Raw genomic sequence first — 27,276 nt, 5'->3', positions numbered from 1 at the left:
AAATGGAGTTTCTGTGTGTGATGCCAAAAACAAGTTGGGCAAGTGGGACAACTTACCAGCAGCTCTTTCACTGGTAGAAATGGTCATGAGGAAGAGGGTGCTGCTCCCAAATTAGCGTTGCTGTCAGAGGTACCAGAGTGGCGCCCAAGCCAGCTGCCTCTTCATACTTCCCACTTGGCCTGGCCCAGCATGCTGCTGTCATAAATCCTGCCCCACTCCCTTCTTACCAGTCCATCCCAGAGCTCCCCTCCCATTACCTGTCATTTGATAGCATGCCCTGTTCTGTCACTCTTCTCTCAAAATGTAATAAGCCCCAGATCTTGTTTTTGATAGGGATTTATAAAAACTCAGATACTGAGCTTTCATCTCCCCTTGATTTCCATTTTTAAGAGAGAATTATAGACCAGCTGGCTTGCCTAGAGTCCAGCTACTAAGGGTTTAAACAGGAATGTGCTGTTTTCAACCTACAATTGCTTTCTCTTCTAAAACACAACATTTATTTTTTTTTAATTTAGAGTGAATACTCTATTTGTAAACTGATTTCAAACAGCTAATACAAACGTTCTCAAAGATAAGAAGTCTATTGCAGTTGTTTGAGGTTAATGTAGCCATAGCTTTCCTCTTTAACTAGTCATAATTTTTCTAGTCATAATTTCATAAAGCACATTGAGGCTTCCATGCAGCTACTTACTTTATGTATTACAGCTGAAGGATGTATTTTGTTTCCTGATTTTAACAAGTACGTGGACTTCAACTAAACTGTGATATGCCTGAGCACACAGAATCTGACATGAAAGGTCCTCTGTCACATGCATCACTCTCCTCGGCATCACCTGGATGTAGGAATGGCTTACCTCAGATAACCCAGGCATAACTTACCTCGGTGCAGCTTCTTGCTCTTATTTTGACAGCAGATGTCAGATGAAGGGAAAGTAGCTAAGACATGTCACCATACAAGTTTTGCTGGCTATCACAGTACACTCATGACAATTACATTATTTTCACAAAGGAGGTGACTTCTCTGTGGTTGTGTAACCCCTCTCCCTGGAGTCCCTGTGCAAGGCTCTCCAAGGCTTACCTGCCTATACACAGCATCACCTGTGACACAGCATCTCTGTGCATCCCTGACTCCAATGGCTGAGAAAGAGCTGTGGAAAAATTCTGTAGAAAAGTAAGAAGTGTAAAATTAAAGTCCTTGTTGAGACAGGAGTTCTTAGTAGCTCAAGAATTCAAGAGGCCAAACACCAAGTGGAAAAGTATAAAATCTTATAGGAAAAAAAAGAAAATGGAGTCTAGTCAGTCTAACCCTTCTTTTGCCTTGTGTCTGTCTGGCTAGGAAAGTCTATCCAAGTGCTTTGTCAGCGAGTTGAGTATTCAGTCTAACAGTTTTGTTAAATCCAGAATGTCTTTTGTGTGTAGTAACCATAGTTACTTTATACTCTTCCATACTGTATATCCTGCTTGCAGAATCTCTTTGGATTCAGGTAAGGATGCACAAAGAAGCTAGTTCAAAAGAGGGGCACTAATCACAGGTATAGCATAAAAGGCATAGTATAAAGCAAACAGAAAAACCCCATGAAAGACAGTCTTCATCAACTGACAGTGAAGCCCAAACTTTTCATTGGTGTGCATTTGATTTTCATGTGAATACCATCACTGTGTTTGGGGAAAGTGTCTGCTTTTGATTTCCTGAGATGTTTCATGGAGGTTTGTGTGTCCTGCTATTCGTAGAGCACACGTGCCATCTAGGTGTCTTTTTTCATCAACATCTGGTGGCCTCAGATTGTGTACAGACCATAAATTGTTCCAAAATATTGTGTTCATGAATGTGGCATGTGCTTTTGGTATCCCTGGCAAAGTGGACCTTTGTGTAAAACTAGCCTATTAGAAGTTGGTTCAGGACAGTTACTGCAGTGTGACAATACCCTGAACTCCCTAACCAAGGGGTAGCTCAGAGACTGGATAACTGCTTAACTGTGCAAATCGTTTAAACAGCCTTGCGCTCTTTCTGTTTGACATAGGTGGCAAACATTCCAACATATGGCATTTGGCTTGCTACTTAAAGTCTTGCTACAACCTAAGTACAATAGACAAATTTAATTTTTCAGCACTAAGAGCTAAATTGCACCGAAGAGAGGAAAATAAACCAGATCATGTTGAGAAGAGAGGAGTGTATTTCAAAAAGTGCATTACAAGAAACTGGTATTTAGCATGGATAGAACTATTTTACAATATGCAACTACTTGAAGTTAAGTCAATTTACACCAAACCAAAGTCATAGAATCACCAAATTATTATTTCTTCTCTACAGAAAAGTGCCTTGAAAGAAGCTGGTCCGTAAGATCTTTATCGTCTTCACCACATCTGTAAATGGAATAAAAGGACCCATTATTTAGCTGAATGGCACCTTGCTTTCAATGACAAATGTGCAGCTTCTTGGTGATTTCTCTGAGAATGCTCCGAAGTCCCTGAGGATAAATGACATAACCTTTGGACGCATAAACATGAGTATAATTTTATCTGGGTGGTCCTCCTAGGCATTGCCAGAGCTTGTACCATATGCTTAGCATGGATAGTGGCAAGATGTGCTCAGTAGGGTCTCTGTACCTTTTTGGAGCACAGCATGATAAATTAAGAATTTTTACTTGAACATAAAAGAGGTTTAACAATACAGAAAACAACACAATGCTTACAGTATTTCTTTTCCTAAGTTTCTAAAACCTGTCCATCAAAACTGATTTCTGGCAAATTCAAAATACCAAACTGGTCCAAATATAATGGCTCTTTCCTTCCAGCAATTAAAACTTCAAAGAAATACACTTGCCTTACATTTGGTTTTGGACTAAGTTTCTGACTAAGCTTTCAAGCCCTTTTAAAAACCAAACAAGAAGACCTAAGTTGCTGTTAAAAAGTGCAGCAATCAAGGTCTTTGATGAACATGTGAGCTGGAACAGGAAACAGGTTCCACAGCAGAAATTCCAGGAGGAAAACAAAGAGAGGGGCCTGTGGCATCCTGCATTCTTCCCCTCTTACAGCTGCAATACTCCTTTGTATTTGAGACAATCTGCAATTTATTTAACAGCTAATTGGTACTCATACACGAGATAAATATTGTCAGCTCACAGTGGAAGGTTGAAAAAGAAAATATGTTTGGAGTTAAGGTTCAGCAAGCTGCAGCTCTGACAAACAGCAGAGGTAATTCCCACCATATACATTTGATTCCACTACACAGGTAATTGCCAGTATGTGACTGTCTTCAATGAAATATGCTTTGGGCTCCCTATTTGAAACAGGTGAGGACAGTGGCCTACATAAGCATTTATTTAAGAGAAAATCTTCAAAAGCACTTAATCAGCACAGTAATGCAAGGGCTTAATTAGGTTCACAACTGCTGATGGATTGAGGGTATCATTCATTCACAGTTATCTAAGTCTGGCTCACTCCCTCCTTCACACTGGCACTAGCAAGAAACCTTTCAGAAAGGTTTGGGGGCTTTTTTACCCCTTTCCTCACATGGAGCAGTGAGCTGATCTGGCACACCAATTTGCTTCATGATTTCTACAGCTGGCACAAAAGACATGCTGCACCTTTTGGCAGCAACCCTTTTAGGTGAGGCTAAGCCAAACTGCATTTTCTGCCAGTGCTGAGCACTTGCAGCACGTGATATAAAACACTCAAGCAGTAACAAAATTGTTTAAAACCAGGACTTTATTCTAATGGCTTCTTTCAGGACAATCCTCACTGCCATAATGTATTGTTGCATAGTAAAAATCCATCTAAATCTCTCTTCTGGGTAAGTAAACAGGTTCTGATAGGATACTCCTCCTTATAGGCTGTCTGCAGGCAAGCACTTTAGATTAAGAAAGGGACCATTATCAATATCCTTGACTAAATTCCTACATAATATATGCCAGACTCAATCCAACAATTGCTGCATCAGACTTCTGTTCCGAGCTACACAAACTAACATGGCAAGATTTCAAACAAGCCCTCTGCTCTCCTCTCTTGCAGGCAGCCAAGCTATTTGCAAACACTTTCACACATTCACCTGCCTGTGAGAAATGTAGGCCAGCTTACCACAAGCAGAAAGTGTGAAAATGTTCTTAAAAAGCCCAGCTGCTGGCCTGTTTTTCATAGACAGAGTACAAGTGCCTCTACCTTGCACCCTCTAAATCCTCCTTTTTCGCAAAGGGAACTTTAACTTTCCCTTTCTGGGGTGAGAACACCACGTGAGCCGTGTCCCTTCCCCCCCCACTTTTATACTACCCCACTAAAGCTCTAGCTGAACTTTAGTACTGGATGCAAAAAACCCACCTCCACCCCCCTCAAATAAACAAACCCACACCCAACTTGTCTGCTTTTAGTTCTGAATATCTCAATGCGCTTTTAAACATCAATATAATCCATAATTATTTGATTCTTAAATAAAGTTTGAAATTAAGAGGAGTTATATTTGTTTTCATACAAGCAGTTGTCCAAATTAATTCCACTTAGGTGAATAAGCAACACCCTGCTACAGCTAAAGCAAAAATTCCTCAGAAATGGGGGATTTAAAACTAGCATGAAATGTATGTAAGCTAAAAGTTAAGAAACAAATTTAATTAGAAACCACAGAATAAATAATATTTCCTTGAGTAATGCTCAAATTTTAATCCATTATTAAAATCCATGATTTTCACTATATTGTTCAAAGGTTTCAAAGAAGAATACCACTCAACATGGAAAATAACATGAGAATTCATTTTAAATTTCAAGGTTGCCTACCTGGACTAAGATGCTGAAGGAATTGAACCTTCTTTCTCACTCGATCCCACTTTAGCTTTACATTCCTTGCAAACATGATGGCAGTGCCTAAAATATTGAAAGCAAATAAAATATTGAAGAATGTTGCTGGACTTCTTCTAATACAACCAAATAGCACAAAGGCAAAAGTTCTTGACATAAACTGCAAAAGATGACATCTAAATAAACCAGCCAATAAACCCCTATTAATTAGTGTTAATCCCCTTCCAGCAATTGCCAAAATATAACAGGATTTTCTGTGCAGGAAAAGGCAGTCCTTGCCATTGTACTTATGAGCAAACCAAGCAAGGAGCAAGATGTCTAACACAAAAGAGGGATGAATAGCCATTTTGTGTAATACCAAGTGAGGAAAGTAATAGCTTTGTTACGTGGGGGGAAAATGCAAGTAGAGAAATAGATGAACAGTGATGAAGCTTCCCACTATCAGTCAGGCATTTTTATAAGCATAAAAGCTCATGCTGGTCTGGGGAAAAGATGTGGAAAGACAGAGGCTAATGATTTTGTGGATAGGATCTTTGGAAACGTATTTTGCATGTGAAAGGTGCATACCAGAAGCCGTACTGAGAATGCAAAGTAGTACAGGCAGTTGAAGGAGGAGCTTGGAAGGAAGTCAGAGAATGATTTGATGGGAAGGAGCACTTTATGTGAACAATGACTAAAATATGGAGGTACCAGGTGACAGAAGTCAACCATTGAGATCTATCCTATGGTTAGGGTTGCAAAGTAGAAAAAAATACCCTTGCAGTTTGTGCTTTTCATGATTTGGCATGACAGGATGAAGTTAGGCAAAGCCACAGAGGAGGAGGTTGGAATATGGGTTGAGACTGAAATTGTTGTTAAAATACAAGGACACTGTAAAAAAAATTGTAAGCATATTTGGCCTACTGGTCTAAAGGAAGACTCAAAAAGCTGAAGTGATAACATGGATAACCTTAGCAGTATGATGCTAGATGAAAAGAGAACTAATAACTGTTGTCACATCATACATTAAAGTACAGTAATTTAATTTAAATCATATCCTAATAACACTGAGTTTAATTTGCATTTTCTGAAGAATATATAGTAGTTTCTAATACTGCCATATATAGCCTAAGACTTTGAGTAGTACCTCATGACCTGATCACAGAATTTAAATTCCAAGTCTTGCTGCATATAATTTTTACTGTGTTTTAGACTATTTTGATCAAATACTTTAAATAAGCACAAACCTTTTTCGTTGTGGACCAAATGGTGCAATACCACTTTTCTCAAACTTTTTTTGGCATTCTCCAAAGTAGGATATCTTTCCAATAGCAAAACCTAAGACACCAGCAACTATAAAGAGAGATAACAAAACATTGCTAATACAAGGGCTTAAATCAGGAGTCTGCTATTAGCTCATTTTAATCACATGACACATTGTATGTCACATGCCTTCTTAAAACATGTCACAAACACATGTGAAGTTATACAGGGATTACAGGCATGATTTCAACAACTACTGAAAACTGGCTACCTAGCGGGAGAGATAGCAACTGGTCCAAAACAATGCATACAGGAAAAGGGTATAATATTCCTGCATCCAGAAAAAGGATATAATATTTAGAAGAACAGATTGTAGAGACAGCCCACAGTAAAATTAATTCACAATGTCAGCACTAATTGCCCTTGTTTGCACACCATTGTTTATTTCTAATGATCATACTTTTAACACCGACTTCTCTGGACTTCTAAGAAGCTAGAACATCAGTCTGCCACACTATCACATTGTGGCTTTCACTCCTTACAGAGTCAGAATAAAAGACTACTTCAACATCCTCAAGTTCCTGCTGAGTTTCTGCTGAAGAAGGAATCGATTTCATTTCTTGCTATCTAAGAGCCACATCACTGTACAGTACAATTTCCATGCTTTTATTTGTTTTCTTTATCAATCCATGTTTATGAATTAGACAGCTGAGATGAACCAAATGAGCATACTAACCAAAGGAACATACTATTTTATATATTATAGTAACATGATGCCTTAATACCATAAGCTGTGCTAAGCACAGCTGATCACTGAGGCTGACATAATTTATAAAGCAAAGCTGAGACTGGAGTTTTTAGGAATTTGAAAGGTTGTATTAAGTACATATAAGCTGCTATTGGAAGTGTTTACATTTAAACAGTCTTGTTTCATACATTTATTTTTAAACACATTAGAATTCTGATTTCCTAAAGTGCTGGGGTAACATCTCATAAATTCCAAAAGAGGAAGAGTTTGGAAAGAAATTCAGAGAGATGCATCAACGGTCTGCACATTGCCTGTAAATAAACTTTCCTTTCAGAATTGGGTACAACTTACTTGCCATCTTGGGATATGGACCAAATCTTGGGCTTGCTGAGAAAATGCCTACAATAAAAGGAAATAGTCAGCAAACTTATTCACTTGAGGAACTCACCAGCACTAAAAACCAAGGCAGTACTCCTCCTATGAGCTTTTGCATTGCTCAAGATGAAGACTGTATGAAAACCTTAGAAGTCCACTAACTCAGATTTCAGAACATCAGTGCACTTTCCATTCCGCTATTTCCTAGTGCAGGTGTTTTGAGGCAGGCCTAGAGTCACAGGAGGAAAAGGATCTGGACTTTGCAGGATTCAGTTCAGGCAGGAGTGCAGAGTGTAAAATAACATGAAAACAGCACATCTGCCACTGGTGACACCTGTAGCACTGCAGGAGAAAGAGATGGTGGTGGCTTATGTTTCAGCACAAACCAAACCTGAAAATATAATAGTGAAATTAAATCCCTTACTCAGATCCAGCTCCCTGTGCTGCAATAAGTATGACAAGACCGTTCTTCAGTAGTTTTCTGTGGCTATGGATTAAAACTGTACCACTGGTAGCTAGCCTGCTCCTCTGGAGAGGAAAGATCATACATTTTGGCCTTTCAGAGAAGAATAGTGTGCCAAACTAGAAAATAAAAAAATTATCTTTAGCTTTTTCACCAAAATCCATCTTCCCCCAGTTAACCTGAGGAGGTGGAACCAGTATTCCTTCGAGAGCTATGTATCTGGCAGAGGAGTGCCATGCTGTGGAAGAGGGCTCCACACAGCAAGATTACCATGGCAAAGGGAAGGGAAGTGAACACTGGTTGCACTGTTATGTGCATTCAGACAGTAATAATGAGGCTTAGAAGCTCCAGTTTCTTCTAGAGGCAGGGTACTGTGTGCAGCCATAAAAAAGGAGTCTTTAGACAGAGGAGCATTCAGCCTATGTTAAGCACAAGGGCCTTTGCACACTGGCATCTATGTAATTTTAAACTGGGTCTCTTGGGGCAGGAGGAACAAAAGTGTTGTTTGTTTCCAATCAACCCTCCCCTCCAATTGTTGACACACAGTAATGATTATTTAATAAGGCCATTTGTTATCTCACAGCTAATCAGAAACATTCAAGTACAATGAACAGAAACTGAGAAGAGTACCAGGTGCCAGAGGGTGTAGCTACTGAAACAACCCCAGAGCCCTTCCTATCGCTGCTCAACCTTTTTTTAATGTAATCCTTTGCCTTCTCTGACATACTCTCCCTTGCTCCTTCCCTCCCTTGTCTGCCTACAAGCTCATACATTAAGGATGCAATAGGGAACCCACGTCAGCCTCTTGCGGTATTGCTGAGATTTTAGGTTAAGTGGCTGGAACAAAACAAGGGGCTTGCAACCACACACAGTGAGAAATGGATGAGCCATTTCCACCACCTCCATTTGCTGTCTCCTACCACCCATCTTTAATAGCCCTGCTTCTTGCTTCAGGTCCTACGATTTTTTTCTTCTCCTGCTGTAACCAGCTGCTGATGCAGGCTGAAGGACTGTCTTACTTGCTCCTGTGGGATATATCCATCTTAGCATTCTTCAGGGTGGATGCCCTTCGCTCCTTACCCAAAGGCTAACCTCAAACTTATAAGTAGCCAAGACCTCCAGCAGGGAAACTCAAGGTGCCATGTGTAGAACCAGGTTCATCCACCACATAAACAGAATACAATTATCTTTTGTGTTAGTCTGCAGATCACAAGCCATCACTATAAAAAGCTCTCCATCTCCTCACTTTGGCAGTATTCCCTGTCCCTTTGCATCAAAGCTGTAGTCATATTGGTACACGGTCACTGTAAAAACATTGCCAGCATTTTTCAAATAAGCCAACAGTGTTATAGGTTAGAAATCCGAGGGGGGGAATTTTTCTTCCCCCTGTAGGAAAGACAGAGTTTGAATGGAAAGGGGGGGGGCGATTAGCTTTACAAAAGAACCTTCCTAATGGATGGCCCATCAGAGGCTGGGGGGAGAGGGGAGGAGATTTGGGGGAGGGGTTTGCTGGGCTCTTCTCCGAAGGGAGAGGGCAGTTTTGCTGGTTTCTCTCTCTGGGACCAAGATGGGGGTCTTTGTGCGGGCATTTTTGGAGAAAAGGCCTGGAAGCCGGTCTTTCTGGCTTTTCGTCCTGGTGAGGCCGGACCACCGGCCTCGGTCGGCTCGCACGCAGCCTCGTGACTCCAGCCGGGACCTACTGGGTTTTCATCGGAGAGTTGCGCGCTCACTTGGAGAAAAGGAGGAGCCTTGAGACACCATCTCAACAGTGAGTTCCGTGGGGGGTGGACTGTTTTCCTTTCCCCCTTCTTCCATTGGGGGAAGGGTCCCCATTTTCTTTTCGGGCTCTCCCGCGACCCGAGACCACCCCCCAGACCCCTCTTCCCACGTGGTGACCGCCAGAGCCCAACAGCGCCCCCTGCAGGCCAACACAGAGAACTGCAGGCCCTGCACCTCCAGCGATCCAACAGCGCCCCCTGCCGGCCGTGATTAGGACTGCGCTAAAGGACAGAGAAGCGTTCAGACTCTTTTTTTCGTAGTCATATTGGTACATGGTCACTGTAAGAATATTGCCAGCATTTTTCAAATAAGCCAACAGTTAGAGCTACAGTACTGATTCTGATGCCTCTGCTCAGGCTGTACAATAACCTGTCTTACAGTTTGCCCCAGTGAAGACTCTACTCAAATGCATGTGATCATGGTGACAGAATCCAGCCACCAGTCTTTGGATTTGCAAATTCAGTTTTCAGTCCATGCTCTTTCAAAAGAATGACTGTGGCAACGCATATATAATGATCAAATCACTCTAACAATGATGGTGATGAGTAAGAGGAATATTGATCTTGAAAAACAGCACTTTAATAATGTACTTTTTTATCTTTACCTTTTGAGATTAGCCCCTGGGTGACAAGCATGCTCCCGAGAGACAAAGGAAGAGCTGTGAAAATAAAAAGGAGGTGAGTAGCTGGTATCAGCCAAAATTTGTATTTGGTAAATACTTTACTCTCTTATACGTTACATGTTTTATATGTTTCTAATGTTAAACACATTACATTAACTTTGCCTACTGTCCTAATCACTTATTACATATGTTCATTCAGATTACATTCTCTTCAAAGCAAGAATGTGCTCACACAGTGCCAGACATCAGCCATGTTGTATCTGGAGCTAATGCATTATGTATACTTATTAAATAATAGTTTCCATAATCTGAATAACTCCTCTCACTACTGCAGCACTAGAAATGTCAGCAGCGCCGATGAAATGCTGAAATCCTTTTCAGTATTCTCCATTCAGAAAATACGTAATTTAGATACAAACTGACGTGGTGGACTTAAAAGGCACTAAAACACTGAGTAACTAATCTTTCAGTTGTCCTAATACCTGAAGAATGTCACAAATCCAAGACACATAGCCATGCCTGCTTTCCATTCAAAGGCAAGAATAAGTACATAACAAAGTAAAACATTCCTAAGGTGGTTGTATTAATGGACCTCAAGAATAGAACTAACTCTACAATTGTTAAAGAAAGTTCATATTAAACAAGAGTTTAATTCAACCACCCTTACTTACAATCATTATGCAAATAATTCAATTAACTCTATAATAACACAATGCTTAACTTAACCTAACAGAGTTAGCCCACAACAATATTCTGACAAAAAAGCATTTTGCAGTCAGTTTTGCATATGTACATCAAGAAGTCATTCTCAGTGTGGTAAGAATAACTTTGGATCACCCACCTCTGTACCAGAAACTTTCCTGTTTGCATTCCTTACGGATCCTTGCAAATTCTCCAGCATCTTGAATTTGGGAGGTGGGGCAAAAGAACATTGGCTGAAAGCATAAACCTGGATTAGTTTACTGAACTTAATTGCACAGGAAGAAAAAAAAACAAAGAAGATAAATTATTTTAAAAAACCCATGTACAATACAATGCAAAAAACAACCAACCAAGCAAAACTCCTTATTCTGTTCTAGGCAGTGTGATGAAATACTTGATACCCCAATACAGACACAGAAAGAACTACACAGGTTTTATGTTAAAACCACTCACCCTGTTGGTCTGTTTTCCTAAAATAGCTCAGCTGCTGCTTACCCCAGAAGCATATTGCTTTATTTCTGCTAGTCATTTCATTCTCATGAGCCACCTCATCTTTCTGGGAAAGTAATGACAGGAAATAAAGGCAGAGTGGCAGTTTCCAAAAATGAAATTCTGCCCCATACAGAAGTCAACTGAAGTTCAGTAAGAGCAGATTTTCCAAGTATTCAGAAGAGGGTCAACATAAACTCCACCAGATTCCCCACTTGCAGAACTTTCTGAGCAGTGTAAATGTATTCATGGCATTAACTGAACTCAATTACACTGGCTTCACCCTTATAATAATTATCTCACCAACAGACTCCTTTTAGGTTAACAGTAGCTCTTTTTTTCCCCATTTTGATTGTGAGAAAAAAGTGCCAGTATTCTCTCCTGCATTCTACCATCCAGGGTATTGACATGCAGGTAGAAGTAGATTATTTTTCTTTAAGAAAAGACTTTATGAGTGTTAGCACTTGCAGTATCATTACTGGACATCTGAAACATATGGGTGTACTGGTTTGGACTGGGAAAGAGTTTATTTTCTCCATAGTAACTGGTATGGTGCTAGGTTTTGGATTTGACCAAACCAGTGTTGGTAATACAAGGTTGTTTAGCTACTGCTGAGCAATGCTTACGCAGAGTGAAGACCTTTTCTGTTTCTCAGGCTGCCCCACCAGCAAATGGGCTGGGGGTGCACAAGAATTTGGGAGGGGACATAGCTGGGACAGTGGACCCCAACTGACCCAAGGGATATTTCATATCTTATGATGTGCTCAGCAAGAAAAGCTGGGGAAAGAAGGAGTTGTCATTAAGTTAATTGAAATTTTAACATTTTTCTGTAAAAACATCACATCTACAAACATACTTTTTCCTAAAAGCAAACATCACAGAACAAGCAGTGCCTTGGGAAAAAGGGCACATTCATCTCTTACAGGATTCTATCTCATTTTATGCTTGACTGATCCATGATTTTGTAACCATAATAATGAAATGCATTTATTGGCCACAACCACGGGTTTCATATTTTAGCTAATTAATATCTCAGTCCTTCTTCAAGCACTGCTCCTAAGGAAGTTAATGGTAGTTCTGCTTGGATAAACAGTACAGAAATGACTCCACCCCAGACCGTAGAGAACCACTCCAAACTGGTTTCAGAGCAAAGTCACATCAAATAGAGTAAAGTCCAAACAGGCTGAGTGAAAGGTAAGGAAATGAGTGTCAGGGCCCTACGTGCACCAACAGGCTTTGCAATCTTTCTGCCTCCATACACACCCTGCCAGGGGTTTAGTTGCTTGGGTTTAAAGTCAGCCCTAACATGGCACAGTTGTGTAACACTGAATCAGGTTGCTGTGAAAACAGCAAAGCTGGGAGAAAGAGCTGCAAGAAGCTTTGCCCAAGGCCTCTGCCCTTCAGCTCAGGAGCTGCATATAAGCACAGGCCCTTCCCTTACTGTGTTGTAGGGCCTGTACCTGGCCCTTTACCATGAAGATCCTTACCTTGCCTTGCTAACTTCATCTTCTGGCGTACCATAAGACTTGCCTTATTCCTATGGAATGGCCTGCCAATCACTGAACTGACTGTAGGCTGTCCCTGGTCAACATCATTGGATCTGCTCTCCTCCTCTATTTTGGGTACTGTGGGACTGCGCTCCTTATCCCTGAGGTCCCAGCCCTCGCTGCCTTGCTGTCACTCAAGACTCCAAGGTCCCCTTTCCTTGCAGAAAAGAAAAAAAAAAAACACTTTCGCTGCCCTTTGGTAAAGACTGATTAGCAACAAGGTCATACCACATTTAAATTCCTCGATTTCTCCATCAGAGGAAAATGCTCATCTTCTGTACAGCTGGAGGGCAGATTTTTGTGCAGTACTGTTCCCTTCTCCCCTTCTGAATACTCAGACATACACATGCACAGCTTGATGGGGATGGGTTATACTGGCCCTGTACTCACACACTATGGCTCTGCCAGTTCATAACTAGTTTAACTAACATAGCAGAAATCAGGGCTTTAACCTTAAGACTCACAACTCCTATCCCTCTGAGCATAGTGAACCTGGAAAAATAACACATAGCCCTTCTTCTCTTCATTTATATGCTTAACCTAACAGACATCTGTTTCTGTCTTCAATAAAAGCAATTGAGGCAAAATCCCAGTTATTCACTAGCAATAGAATCAAAATAAAAGGGAGGAAACCCAGCTTACCCATTTAGATTGCTTTATTGGAGGTGTCTGACTTTTCTCTTGGACTGCTTCCGAAGACATTGTCTCTTTCCTTGTACTCCTTGTTCACCAGAAGCTCCGCGTTTTATGCTCGGCTACTTCTCTTTCTGCTATGTACAAAGGTAAAAGAACAAACTATCATACTGATACTGTAAGTTCAATGTTCATCTAGAAATAAAAATGACCAAGTTGAAAGGAGTGTATTTTTGATAGCAGAGAACATCCAGTCACCTGATATGCAGTTCACAGCACAGTGTATCACTTATCAGCAACACAGAGTTCTGTGTAACCCAACTCAAACAGGGAGGGTGGGGAACTACAACTACATGTTGAATCATGACCTAACACAGCATGCTCAGTGAGCAAGTCATCTAAAACCTTTCTAATTTTTAATGCAGGTCAAAAAAATAGCTTCTTTAGTGTGCTGTCCAGAATTACTGCACTGCTTCAATCCTCACTGCTGTCATCTAAAATCTGGATTACATGGGACCCACAAGGCAAGCTTACTGCAAACCACATTTGCATTTTTCCAAAAAACACTATCCAGTTACAAACACCCTTAAAAAAATGAATCTAGAAGCATAAATAGATTCCAAAGAGTTTTAGAGTTGCAATCTTCCATGCCTGAGAATTGGGATACTAGGGAAAAGCAAGAAGGAATCCCATTTATTTCTAAACTGTGATTTTTACCCAGCACTTTGCTGCATGGTCTGGCATTTTATTTATCAACATATAGGCACTGCTTCTTTCCCAAAAGTACTCTCTGAGAATGGTGGCACTGAGCAAGGCTAAAGACTGTGAAGGGCAGAGTTAAACAGAAATGACAAGCAACAATTTAATAACCTAATTTTTTTTTGCATTCATAATATTACCATATAAACCACTTTCTGCACTTATCTTGGAGTCAGTTACACAGCTATAAAGTTCAAACAATGTCTGCTTCACACACGCTATATATTCAGACAGTAAAGCTTAAATAATGGAACAGAAGCAACACTACCTCCTCTCTTCCCTTGGTAAAAAAAAAGTCAATTAACTATTGCATTCACACCAATTTTCACTTTATTCTCAGATACCTGCAAAAATGACAGTGACCACTGTGTCTTTGAAAAAACTTAGGTTTGAAAATAGACATAATATCAGGAAAGCTCACAGCTCTACATTGTCTGCCTCAATCTGAGAGCAATTTCATTTCCATCAGTCTCTCGTCACTTAATGCAAAAAAGGACATAGAAGATGAGAAAAATGCATAAAACTTTAAAGAGGTTTGTGTCAAGCAAAGATCAATCAAATTTTTTTATTCTTATTTGCTTTCTTATCTACTCACAAAACCTACTTGTGTAGATGGTTGCATAAAAATAATCACTGGAAACAGTTTCTAACTGCTGCAATAGATTTAAAGTGCTTATCTTTTTCACAAGGATAAAAAAGCTGAGTCACTGGAGAAAAATAAATAAAATAAACCAAAAGAAAAAAAACAAAGGAGTATAAGCTAAGATTATAAAAATTTGAAGCTTGCCATTTACCTCCTGTATTGTCTTCAGCATACATTTCTCCTGAATCATAAGTTATTCAACTATGCTACTGCTTCAACATAACAAAGAATCTCAAAAATATTTAACCCTTTAAGCAGCCTCCTGGTACATCTCCCACATGGGATGAAAGCTGAAAGCTACACTGGCAAGAATGAAACAAAGTTAAGGTCATCAAAATACTATGTAACTGAATTATTAATATTCATACTTAGTAGACTGAGGAATGTAAAAGTGTTCCAGTATTTTGAGGCCCTATGTCTCGGAAAGACAACCATCATCCCAAAAAATAACTTTATTTGCATTAACCTACTAAAGAAATGTAGCTTTCTTGTAACTTTCTGTAATACTTATTACTGTTTTCTCAACTTACATATGTAATTCTTAGTGTAACAATTAACTGTATATTCTCTAAGCTGCCTTAAGAAGAATTCTCAAAGATGTGATTCTTCTGTTTAACTGAAATACCTATGGATCATTTATTCATCTACAGAAGAAAAGGCTAACATCAGGCTCCTGAAAGATCTCATGGTTTCAGTACTTCTAACTGGATGATAAAGAAGCAGTATCCAAGAAGATAGCTAAGTTTTTCAAGTGTGAGAATTGTCAACTTCACATACTCCGTTTACAGCAAGACCCCTCCTTCCAAACAGGAATGGTGATGACATAATAGGGTTACTTGGGAGAGAAGGTGGGAGCCAAAACTGCATGTGTTAACTGGTGCCTGCAGCGGACTGTGATCTGCAGCGAACACTGGACATCTGCCCAAGGCAAGCACCACTCATCACTGAGACAACTCATCAGGACTTCAGAAAGGTGCTTTGAGGACTGTGTCTGTTGTGAAGAACGGGGGAAGATTCACCATGATGTTTCACACCCCTCTGAACTGGCTCTTTGTTTTAAATCCAGGCTCTTATTTCAATGAGAGTCTATAGAGCAGCTGCACTAGGTCTTCAACGAAAAGCTCCCTACCAGCACCTGTGCCCACAGCAGGGAGCAGAGGAACGCTCCACATTTGTCTGGCCGTGCCTCCGCAGTAGCTGCTCAGTGCCCTCACCCTGGGTACAGCACACCCGGCCAGCACAGGGTATTGCTTTCAGTGCATCACAGAATCATTTAGGTTGGAAAAGACCTCTGAGATCATCGAGTCCAACCTTTGACTGATCACCAACATATCAACTAGATCACGGCACCAAGTGCCCCGTCCAGTCCTTCCTTAAACACCTCCAGGGATGGTGACTCAGCCACCTCCCTGGGCAGCCCATTCCAATGTCTAATCACCCTTTCTGTGGAGAAATTCTTCCTGATGTCCAACCTAAACCTCTCCTGGCGCAGCTTGAGGCCATTTCCTCTTGTCCTGTCACTAGTTGCCTGGGAGAAGGGGCCAAGCCCCACCTGGCTGCAGTCTCCTGTCAGGTAGTTGTAGAGAGTGGTAAGGTCTCCCCTGAGCCTCCTCTTCTCCAGGTTGAACGATCTAAGCTCGCTCAGCCGCTCCTCACAGAACTTGTGCTCTAGTCCCCTCACCAGCCTCGCTCCCCTTCTTTGGACACGCTGCAGCACCTCAATGTCCTTTCTGAATTGAGGGGGCCCGTCCCCGGCGCTGGGACAAGGGGCGAGGGGCCCGGCGCTGGCAGGAAATGCCCCACATGAGCCGTCGCCTGCCCCGGGCCGGCTGCCGAGAGACACACCCGGCCTGCCCCCGCCGCGACGCCGGAGAAATCTGGCCCCGCGGAGCTCAGCCCCTCCGGCAGAGAAGGCAGGAGGATAGCGCTCCATCGGTCCCAAGCAGCGCTTACCTTTCTCCGGCCGCCAGAGAAAGCGGAAGGAAGTGGCCCGGCCCGGCCCGGCCCGGCCAGCCCCGGAAGACTGAAGGGGGCCCGGCTGTATCGGAGCCATGGCCGGGCGGGGACCGGCTACGCCCCGCGCCTGCCTCGGCTTCCCTGGAGCAGCGCCGACCCACCGCCACCTCCCGGTCTCGCTGCCGGGCTCCACCGCCACCTCCCGGCCGCCGGCCGCAGGGACCAGCCCGCAGTGCCCCGCTGGGCTCCCCTCACGCCCCGGCCCCTCGGCCCTGCCAGCATCTCCTACTACATGAGCCGTTCTCGCCCCGCCGTGGTCTGTTCCAGGAGGGGGACAGCGAGCGCGTCCAGAAGGTTCCGCGTTCTCGTATTTCCTGAATGAAGTTCTTAACGCTTTTTTAGCAAGGGTATTTGTTAATGAAGTTAACAGAACCATTAGGGTTGGAAGGGACCTCTGGAGATCATCTGGTCCAACCCCCCTGCCGAGGCAGGGTCACCTACAGCAGGTGACACAGGAACTTGTCCGGGGGGGTTGGAATGTCTCCAGACAGGGAGACTCTGTGACCCCCCTGGGCAGCCTGTTCCAGTGCTCTGCCACCCTCAATGTAAAGTTCTTCCTCATGTTGAGGTGAAATTTCGTATGTTTTAGTTTATGGCCATTGCTCCTCATCCTGTCGCTGGGCACCACCAAAAAACAGTCTGGCACCATCCTTTTGACACCTGCCTTTGAGCTATTTTGATGCACTAATGAGATTCCCTCTCAGTCTTCTCTAGACTAAACATGCACAGCTTCCTCAATCTTTCCTCATAAGAGAGATGCTCCAGACCCTTAATCATTCTTCTAGCTCTCCACTAGGCCTTCTCCAGTAGGTCCTTGTCTTTCTTGTAGTGAGGAACCACATGGTGCTGGAGGCTGTCCCATGAATTGAAAATATTTTTTGTGGAAATGAAATCTTGTTCTTTAAAGAAGAAGTGACAAGATCTATTTTGACCATGTTGGAATGAAAAGCCCTGCTTATCTGCTTTGATTTTAATACTATGATGCTTATGTAAGTATATAAATAAATTTTAATATTAGCAAGAAGAAAATTAAACAAATAAAAAAGGCACTTTCATCAATCAAAAATAATTTTGCAAGAAAAAGTTATCCTGAAAATGTCAGTTGGGGGGGGGGGTGTTCCTCTAGGAATACTGAAAAAATTGTTCCACTTTCTCTGAAATTAAAAATGCAATGCCCTTCTTTAAGGATAAGCTTTCTAAAGCAAGGAATGTAAACATGAATTTTATTTTGTATTTTGTCTTTAATTTCTGTTTTGTTTTGCTTTGGTTTTTTCACAGTGAAACATAATAGTTTTAGAGTATCCTAAATGGTGATATGACACCTCAGTACTTATGAAATCAACAGCTTGTGAGATCACCATTAAACTTCCTCCTTTTACATGACTTTGGCATCTCAATTTAATAGTAGGCATAAGTCAAGGTTTATTTCCTTGAGTCCAAAAAAGCTTTCAGCTTCCAGAAGTCTTGGCTACTTGAAGCCCCTTTCACCAGACTATTCTCCCACTCCTGCCTGACAAACCAGAGGATTGGGCTTTGCTGCTGCACGATGTGCTTTTCACGTGGAGGTTGGGCAGGAATGATGTCCTAAAAGAAGTCTTAAAAGTGTACCTAATAGCTCGTGCTCTAAAATGTATTCTTGAAATCATATGTAAAACTGGCTGCATTGTATTCTGAAAAATACAGTACACGAGAAAATCCCTTGTGGGAAGAGTACTTAATAACTTTCTTAACTGGTAACAGTTTTAACAGCTTAAACTGGACATAAAGTGAAAGAGCACTGGAATGACAATTTCCTCATGAGGCATATGCGTGCCTGGCGATAGTGATTGCCTAGGGACAGGACTGTTTGGATTCTTGCAGCTTCCTGTGCAAAATTGCCTATTAAAAATTCGGGTTAAACTTCCTTTTAATTTTAACTTTAAAGTTGGTTATCACAATTGAATATGTTCTTCAAATACTCCTTGTTTCCAAAATTTACCTGAAAGTACTTCATAGTTATAAAAAATGGAGAGAGGTAATGGACAGAAATCAATAAATGTTAGTGATTCAGAAGAATAAATACAAACCAAAAGAGAAATTCTTACCCCTCCCAGAATGAAACCAACTTTACATATCAAAGAAAAAAACCCCAAGAGATCAAGAGATACCAAAAATAAAACAACCATTATGGAGTTGAATGTTTGGCTGAGGAATTTTCTGCTATCAGAGTAGAAGGAGACTTCACAAACTCAGGGAAGGTTTGCAGGTTCTGGCTGCTTGTCTGAAAAACCTCTTAGAAAACACTGGAGGGTTGCCAGGGTCCTGAGGTTCACTACATTCACCAAAGGCAAAGCCTTCGCAGTGCAGGTATTTAACAGAAACACCCCATGTATACATACAGCACATTAGAGAAGGAGGAACGTATCATAAATATGATTATTTGTCCATTATAAAATTAAACAGATCATTAATTGCTTAAAAATTCCCTGAGAAACGAAGACCTGGAGTAATGGAAGCACAGTGCAGCTACAAAAATGTATCAGTCACAGAAATATTTAGAGCATGGAGAACTAAGTAAGAATTACACTATAGGAAATTGTTCTCATGCTAATAAGAGTAGGAGTTAAGGGTGAATGAAAAGACATGAAACATCACAGCAGGAAATAGTCAACGTACTTCTAAGTAAAACATTAAACTGTCCTCACTACATACAAGAAATCATGTAAGTTTTCTATGTCCTGGCTGATCCTTGGATATACTTATTTTTATTTTACACTTGGTCTGGCTTCTCTTCTAGTAGAAATGAAGATCTGACAATTATCAGATGTTCAAGAGTTGGGATTTCCTCTTCTCAGTGTAAAGAAGCCAGTAAAATGGTTGAAGAGACCTGCATGTGTTTGTGTTTCCACTGTGAGTGTGACAGGTGCCTAACTGTAAACTCACCCACACCAATTTTTTTCCAGAGTCACTTTCTTAATCCTAATCTGTGCTCATACTTCTATGCCTTTTTTTTCTTCCATTTTTCTGTCACTTTCTTCTGCTTCTTCATCAGGCCCATTCAGGCCCATCTCTGCTGGGCTATATGCAAGGACAGCTTCTCACACATGTCTGAAAATTGTTTTAAATTTCATGTGTTTACTTTGGGTTTCAAAGCTTTGAACCCAAATAGTTTGAACCCAAAAAAAGCATTTTTTTTTTACAATCACTAGCTTTAGAGAGATTTACCCCTGTCAAGCAATATAATTGTGGGGCTGAAATTTATTTTCTGTTAGTCTCAGCTAATTTTGTACGTCTACATTAGGGTAAGGGTATGTTAAATACTATTCTAAAATGAAAATACTCTTCTTTGTGTGAGTGGAAACTCCTAGTATAGTATGTTATCTCGGCTTTGCTGATTTTCCTTCAATATATTCCTGTAAAGATCAGCTGCTTTTGCTGTATTTTTTATCAGCTATGCATGTGGCGCTTCAAGATTAAAAAAATATAGTGAAAGGCATTCCTACACATACATGTGTTATGAATCACCTTGTAAGCATTGACTTTTGTATTTAAGAAATTACACCTGAAAACTCTCTCCTCTTGTGCTCTGATGCTTATATGTGTGTCAGCCCTATGGAGAGCACTTCATTACATGTGAAGCCAAACTTGGTAGTTGCTAAGAATCTCAGAGAGACTACCCAGAATATGATGGCTAAATTTCTCAGGATTTGCATTATCTTCATTGCATTATGAATTTGATGGAAGCCACAAAAGCATGTCAGGTTCATGAGTTCAGCCATGTCTAGTTTTACTGGAACTCCACCTTGAACCATGAAGCAAGACACTGTAATTGCAAAAAGTGTTGCAAAATTGTTTCAAATATTTATTGGCTGAGTGCATACTGTGAGCCTCACACTTTCCCTATGCAGCTACAAGAGCAGCCATGTTCCAGATTTACTCTAGCCAAGGATCTCATCTTCCAAGTTCCATTTGCGTCACACCACAGCAAGATGAAATGGTGTCATCACTTACATAATCCTGAGCCAGTAATAAGTGAACTTGGTAACTATTCTGGTGTGACTTTTCTTAAATGAAGAAAAAGAAAGATGCCTTTAGTGACATGGAACTTGGAGAAGACAGAAAGAAGGTAACTAAATCTATGAATCTCATTTTTCCTCCCCTAGTGAGGTTGACTTTTCCCTCAAAATACTTCAGTTCTTTTGTGGACATTTAAAAAACATGTTTTCAAATAGTATCCAAAATTCAACAGAGTTTTAGTAGCTAGCCAAACCTCATTATACTGTGGGGTAAATGAATCACTTGACTTTGAGACTACTGGGACAAACTTTTGTTCCAAACGTTTTGACTGGAATTTATTGCTATATGTCAGGTGTTCATAGTTTACTCCTATGGATTTGGAGTTTCACAGGACAAGGAAAGAAAATGCATACCATGAAGTTTAGTTAGAATGGGACAATAGTTTTAACACAAATGAGGAGATACAGCTGGCAGTTTCATAGGGTGCTGTATGAAGATTAATAAAACTTAAGATTACATATTCCAACAGCAAGAGGACTTCTTAGTTACAATTTTACTTTTCATGCCAAAAATGAAATTCTAAATTTCAGATTTTGCTTATGTAATCCTTTTGCCATAACTTGGCAGCTATGCTCATGGCTGTGTCGATTTAACTCAGGATCTCTTCTAAAACTAGCAAACGTAACAACTCAGGAATCTCAGCCAACTAAATGCTTCTTTTGATGCTTTTTGCAGACAGCATTGCTTATCAGAAGGTAAAACAACACACATTTCGCTAAGATGAGCACAGCACTAATCCAGACACCTCCGAACCCCACATAGTCAACCAAGCATTTATACAAGCAGCAGGTGGGTCAGCTCCTCTTTTCCCCATCAGCCGGTGGGATGACAACCTTTTGCTTTTATTTTCCTTGCTGGAGTGACTGTTCGGTGGACAAGTGCTCCTTTGCTGACAGGTCAGCGAAGGGGCGAGACCTCCTCGCTGTTCCGCGTGGCGGGGCTGTAAAGAACAAGCTCCGGCCGTGCGGGCCGCCCGCCCCCGCCGCGGGGACGCGGCTCCCCGAGGCGGGACGGGACGGGCGGCGGCGCCGCGCCCTCCTGGGCACTCGGGACTGGGCTCCCGGGAAGAGAGAGGAAACCCCCGCCGAGCCGGGCAGCGCCGCGATGTTTCCCCTGTGGAAGGCCATTCTGTCGGAGAGTGTCCTGGGTAGGTGGCGGCGGTGCCTCCCCGCGGGGCTGGGGGCGAGGGGCCGAGGTTGAGGGCACCGGCGGGGGGGGCTCTGCCCGGACCGGTCGGCGGCCGTGGCGGGGCAGCCCTGGCGCGGAGCCGCGGGAGTCACCGACCGTGGCGGGGTGTCACCGACCGTGGCGGGGTGTCACCGACCGTGGCGGGGTGTCACCGACCGTGGCGGGGTGTCGCCGGTGAAACGCTCCTCCGCTAGAAATGAGCGAACAGTGGTCGCTGCTGAGCGTTCTTCTTGGGGTTCTCTTTTTCCTCTAGTGATGGAATGCCTTTTGTCCCTTGGATCAGCCTAGGATTTATTGCTGTCCTCGGCCAACTGTTGTGCAGGTGTTGCAGAGCCGGTGCTGTGCTGCCCTGAGCAAGTTAGGGCGCTCGGGGCAGACCCCGACACCCTCCGGGCTGCGGCTCGGCTCGGCTGCATCTCCGGCAAAGCGTGTGGAAACTCATAGCGCAGTGCTGGCGTGCCTGGACAAGGTGTCTCCAGGAGAGACCACCGCACCGTTTTACTAGAAAAGTTCCTTTAGCCACCAATCTGCCTTTGGGGAGCCCTGAGACTGTGGGTGGACTGCTCATTTAGGCAGCATTGATCTCCCCGAACAGTAACCCTTTCCGAGGCTGACCACTCCTTCACTGAGGATCAAAATAGGAACTACTGTCTAAAGGGGGGAAGAACTATTTTATTCTCATTGGTTTATTTCCTGGGAAAATGTGTTTGTTTAACTTGAAATAGCAAATATTTCTTCACAGAAAGTGGCTGTTGTTGAATTACTTTCCAATATGTTTGATAGTCTACATGTGGAAGTACAAAATCATAGTTTTTAAGTAATCTCCAGGAAACCTTGCTTTGAAAATACATGATGGGATTTTCCTTTGTTGTTGTTGTTGTTGTTTGATTTTTTTTTTAGGCTACATTTCTTGGTCTCTTTACCATGCACTGCCACCGATGATCTACTACTTCCCCCTTCAGACACTGGCACTCACGGGCCTAGAAGTTTTTGCTGTTGCTTTCTTTTCTCCAATATTCTTGACCATTGGCCCTTTTTGGAGGTTGGCTAACAATAAGTACATCTTAGTCTTTCTGAGATTGACTATGGTTGGTAAGTACGCACTGTAGTGAGTTATAGATTCCATCTTGTTATCAAGGCATAAGAACAAACCTTCCAAATTGCCTTAAAATTCAAATGATTACAAAAAGAGACAGCAATAAGAAGTTCTCACTCTTCCCATACTCATGTTTTGTTGGGATTTTTTTCTCTCAAGCTTTTAGCTATATTTAGAGGAATATTACTTACATTGTGTTGGGTTGCTGCATAATTAAAGAAAAATCTCCTTTCACTTCTGTCTCTAGAAGCTTTTAAATTAGTATAAGTCACACCCAATAGGAAAGATGTTTCCAGTATCACACAGAGATCAACAGAGCAGATGTTTTTTCGTACAGCAGTTCTGTGTCTGTGACAATGGGTAGGGACAAGACATCATCTTGAGGCTATTATAAAAGTAATCTGCTATGAGTGAAACATTCTTTTTGGTAGACTTAGTTTCTGAGGAAGTTTTTTTTCTTCTAAGAATAGATTTTTAAATCAAATCTATGTAGATGCCTGTAGTATATTGATGGGGTTATGGCTCATCCTAAATGTGAAATGACTTATATTGTCAGTTGCACAGGAAAAAGTGATCGTAAATTCAGGAAAAAGCTGCCCTGCTACCCATCCCACACACCTCTACTAAAATGAAGATTTGCTGGGATTCATGCTTGGTCTTCAACTAACTGGTGCAAATCTTACCTTTTGTTAATTTTCTGAAAATTTGTCGGGAGAAGGTTTGGCACCTACAGCCACATTCAGAAGCAAGTTATTGCTAACTAATTTGCAACACCTGGATGAACTCAGGGGAGACAAGGGGCTCCACCCTGTGAAGAGATGAAAATACTGCTGCTGAGTGATGTGTTTCAGAAGCAGCAGTTCCTGGTTCCTCATTTGTTAATCTAAAATGATAATCAGGGAATCATTTTCCTTATAGTTTTTCTCTTTACTGTTAGAAGACAGAATAAGATCATCTTATTTACTTTCTCTACATATTTTTTGAAAAGAATTCTTGTTCTTTTTCTCTAGAACGATACTGGAACTGAAGCCAGTTTGTTGGTGTCATTGGTTTAGATTAAGAATAGTCTTACCATGTTCTTTTCTTTTCCTACTCTTCTCATTTTATCCATCCTAATACCTTTTTTTTTCTGTAATAAGCTTTTAAGTGAGCAGAATCTTCTACTTCAGCTTCCTGCAGGAGTGCTCAGTATATCTCTTTCTGCAAGATTTTCTAATTTAAAAACTAGTAATGAGTGGAAGCATTTAAAATTGCACCCTGCATCCCTTCAGATGTCACAGTGACACAAAATTTGCCATGTTTATTTAAGATTAGTTCTTCAGATTGCCTTGCTGTGTTTAGTAGTTCACTTTACCAAAAGAGATGGAAATCACCTAAAAGGGTGTAATTTTTGTTCTGCTGAGTAAAGAGCAGTAACAGGCTTATAATGGTGTGTAAAGTCTGTTGGTTCATACCTGTTTGCTTCACCTGCATCAGAAGCTCCTGAAAGTATTAACTCCAAATAAAAAGTTAGCTCATTCAGTAGTAATCTGGGGCAGAAATGTCTTAATGTAGGTGGTCATAGAAAAACTCAGAGGAGGGAGACAAAAGCTGTGCTCATCCTCAGCCAGGGATAACCTGAGTGTTACTGTATGCAAATTCAGGAACTTCCCTTCAGTGACCATATCCCCCTGCTGTTTTCACCTCTTAAACACTCTGAATATTGTCCACCCTTTTGCAAGTCTACACCATATTGTCTCCCATCTCTATTGTATATACTCTGCATTCTCTTTACCTGTTGCCCTACAGCGAGTATTAGCATTTGTGGAAGATGTAAGAGCATGTTCCTCACTCTCTTTGTTTCCATCAAGGAGTTTAGCAGCCAGTAGTAACCCTCACTCTACTTGCCTCCATGCTGCAGGTTCTCAAGTTAGCCAGATGCCCTTGCACAGGCAGCACTGGGCTTTAGGACTTTCCATATATATCTTTTTACTTAGTTCTCATCACTTCATTTTGTCTTTTATGTTAGTTCTGTCCCATCACACTGTGCTGCTGTTTCTCCTGTTTCTCAATTCTTCCGGCTTTTTTTCCCTCCTTCATACCTAGACACTTCATTCTCTTTTTGATTTTTTTTTTTCCTCCTCAGAAAGGCTATGGCCTTCCTCTGGGGCTTGTTGAACAATCAGGCAGCACAATCTACCCCACGCATGCTCCACCCCATTCCACTGAAATACTCAGTCCTAAATTTCACAATCAAAAAATCTGAAAATTCTTCATGCTTAGCTAAAACCATATTTAGGGGCATGTTTTTTTTTTGTTTGTTTCTTTTTGCCTTTTCAGGAGGCTTTATTTTCTCTGAAAATTTTAATTCCATAGTACTTGATTTTGTGTTCTATTTAAAAACAAACAGCAACCAACTACCCCCTGGTAGTGTCTATTTGAATCTGTGTCTTCAGACAACACACAGTAAATTTGGGTGTTTGGACAGATATATTTAAGTTCCGGGTGTACTTGCTCAGCAACAAAAGGTGTGTCTGTTGTAAATTGGCAAACTCATGCTAGCTTTAATCAGGGGAGTGGAAGTGATGAAAGATTTAAGAGGCAGGTTTATGGATTGCCAGTATGATTTAGCGACAGAAATTTGTGTGCATTGTACATGCAGCCTCTGCCGAAGTTCACACAAGTACATCTTCACTACACACTGATTTCATTTTATCATCTTGGTGCTAAGCTTCGTATCTTTTACTGCGAGCCGAATGAGCAGGTAGACAGTTGAGGATTCCTAGCATGTGTTGCCAGAATTTGCAGCTTTATTTCTGACCTTACTTACTTAACATCTCTTCAAGTTTGACTCATACTCATTTAGCAAATGGCTGGTAGCATGGCAATGTTGCTTCTCCTGATGTTTGATGTTGGTCCTGGGCCAGATTTTGCCACACTGAGTGAGGTTACGAGAATGTGTGTGATCCATAGTCACTTTAATTGGAAACCTGCTAGCAGAATCTAAAACTGCTGATAGGGTGAGGTCACTGTGCCGTGGGAACTGGTGGAGATGTGTGTGCATGCTCTGTTTCAGTGACTGGGAGAGTGACAGTTTCCAGTAATAAGATGACACAGGCTGTTGGTGACGACTCTGAGATCAAATACTGGGCCAGAGAAAGCCTTGTTCACACCTACTAATCCCTGAGCAATGTGTGGCGACTGCTCCTGTCTAGTAAAGAATATGGCTTTTGCCACAGTGTGCTTACTTTTATAAGTGCACTTATTTTAAAAGTGCACTGCGGCAAAAGCCATATCCTTTTTAGAAAGGAGTAGTCACCATACATAAAACTTTATGGCTTTTGAGTTATGAAGTGCATAGTTGAGGAGTATCTGTATGCTTAGATATTTTATCCATATATCATATTTATGGAATCAATCACCATAAGTACTTAAATTAAGGCAATCACTGCACTGTTGGATAATTGCTTCATTTATCTTTTTCCTTGAAAATGATAACTGATATAAAGTCATATATACTCACTTGCTATCCATACCTACATTTCTTTGCTTTGTTTAAAAATGGGTAATGTCATGTGTTTTCAGATGAATGGTGTAGCTATTCAAATTACAGACAAGGTTGAACTAATACACAGGAAATCCTTATTACCTCAACTCTATTGCCCCTTAAAACAATCTCTGTCTGCGTGTGTTTCTTCGTAGGAAGCTTAGCATCATACCAGGCACCAAATGCTTCAATTAGACTATTCATCTTGGCTGTTGGTGTTTCTTCTTCATTGCTGGTTCAAACAGTAACATGGTGGTCAGGAAACAGTTTACAAAGGTATTTTCTTATTCTGATGAGATTGGAACTGACATTTCCTTGTATTAAAAGATGTTTTCTTTCTTTTTTGTCCCCTAGAAGTTAAGATTTTTTCTTTTCCCCGAATGCCTTACTATTTCAAAAGCTGATTCTTACAGGTTCATCAGGATATGGGGCTTCATTCTAGGCAAGATAATGCTCCTTGTTCTTCGCATCTGGTACACATCACTAAACCCAGTCTGGAGCTCACAGGTTGCCAATACTGTCATTATGATAATAGGTTTTATAGCAGCAGTGGAGCGAATTTATTCAGGTAAGCATGTTACAACAAAGATGGCAGCTATGAAAACAT

The 27,276-nt window shown here is 41.4% G+C and overlaps 2 protein-coding genes across 4 annotated transcripts in view; one reads left to right on the top strand and one right to left on the bottom strand.

Moving 5' to 3' along the window:
* Nucleotides 1–2,151: 2,151 nt before the first annotated feature.
* On the bottom strand, nt 2,152–16,879 carry OCIAD2 (OCIA domain containing 2). 2 transcript variants are annotated; one of them, XM_064653989.1, is made up of 8 exons: nt 16,741–16,879; nt 13,395–13,519; nt 10,856–10,949; nt 9,997–10,050; nt 7,127–7,174; nt 6,012–6,117; nt 4,765–4,851; nt 2,152–2,364 (listed from the first exon to the last, which is right to left on the bottom strand). In XM_064653989.1, exons 2-7 carry the CDS (start codon nt 13,452–13,454, stop codon nt 4,770–4,772), a joined length of 444 nt encoding a protein of 147 aa, XP_064510059.1. In that variant the 5' UTR covers nt 13,455–13,519; nt 16,741–16,879; the 3' UTR covers nt 2,152–2,364; nt 4,765–4,769. The 2 variants fall into 2 exon arrangements, with proteins under 2 accessions (XP_064510059.1, XP_064510058.1); XM_064653988.1 differs by having other exon boundaries at nt 13,395–13,522; nt 16,741–16,827.
* Nucleotides 16,880–17,019: 140 nt separating this feature from the next.
* The window catches only part of CWH43 (cell wall biogenesis 43 C-terminal homolog), a 38,262-nt gene continuing 28,005 nt past the window's right edge, over nt 17,020–27,276 (top strand). The window contains exons 1-5 of one of the 2 annotated variants that reach the window (XM_064653956.1): nt 17,020–20,908; nt 21,535–22,006; nt 22,948–23,139; nt 26,825–26,945; nt 27,083–27,237. In XM_064653956.1, the coding sequence (XP_064510026.1) occupies nt 21,685–22,006; nt 22,948–23,139; nt 26,825–26,945; nt 27,083–27,237 (790 nt within the window). In that variant the 5' untranslated portion in view covers nt 17,020–20,908; nt 21,535–21,684. Of the gene's footprint in view, nt 22,007–22,947; nt 23,140–26,824; nt 26,946–27,082; nt 27,238–27,276 lie in introns of both variants that reach the window. The other variant, XM_064653954.1, reaches the window with a different exon arrangement.

The sequence above is a fragment of the Pseudopipra pipra genome, chromosome 4 (genome assembly GCF_036250125.1).
Source record: "Pseudopipra pipra isolate bDixPip1 chromosome 4, bDixPip1.hap1, whole genome shotgun sequence".
NCBI classification, from domain to species: Eukaryota; Metazoa; Chordata; class Aves; order Passeriformes; family Pipridae; genus Pseudopipra; species Pseudopipra pipra.
The sequence above is the reverse complement of the archived record's forward strand: the minus strand, read 5'-3'. Positions and strand labels throughout refer to the sequence as shown.

Coding starts and splice junctions, on each gene's coding strand:
- OCIAD2 (XM_064653989.1), bottom strand. CDS start 13,454: ATGTCTTCGGAAGCAGTCCAAGAGAAAAGTCAGACACCTCCAATAAAG. Junction 10,950..13,394: donor CAATAAAGCAATCTAAATGG/GTAAGCTGGGTT, acceptor TTATGCTTTCAG/CCAATGTTCTTTTGCCCCAC. Junction 4,852..6,011: donor TTTGGTCCACAACGAAAAAG/GTTTGTGCTTAT, acceptor TCAATATTTTAG/GCACTGCCATCATGTTTGCA.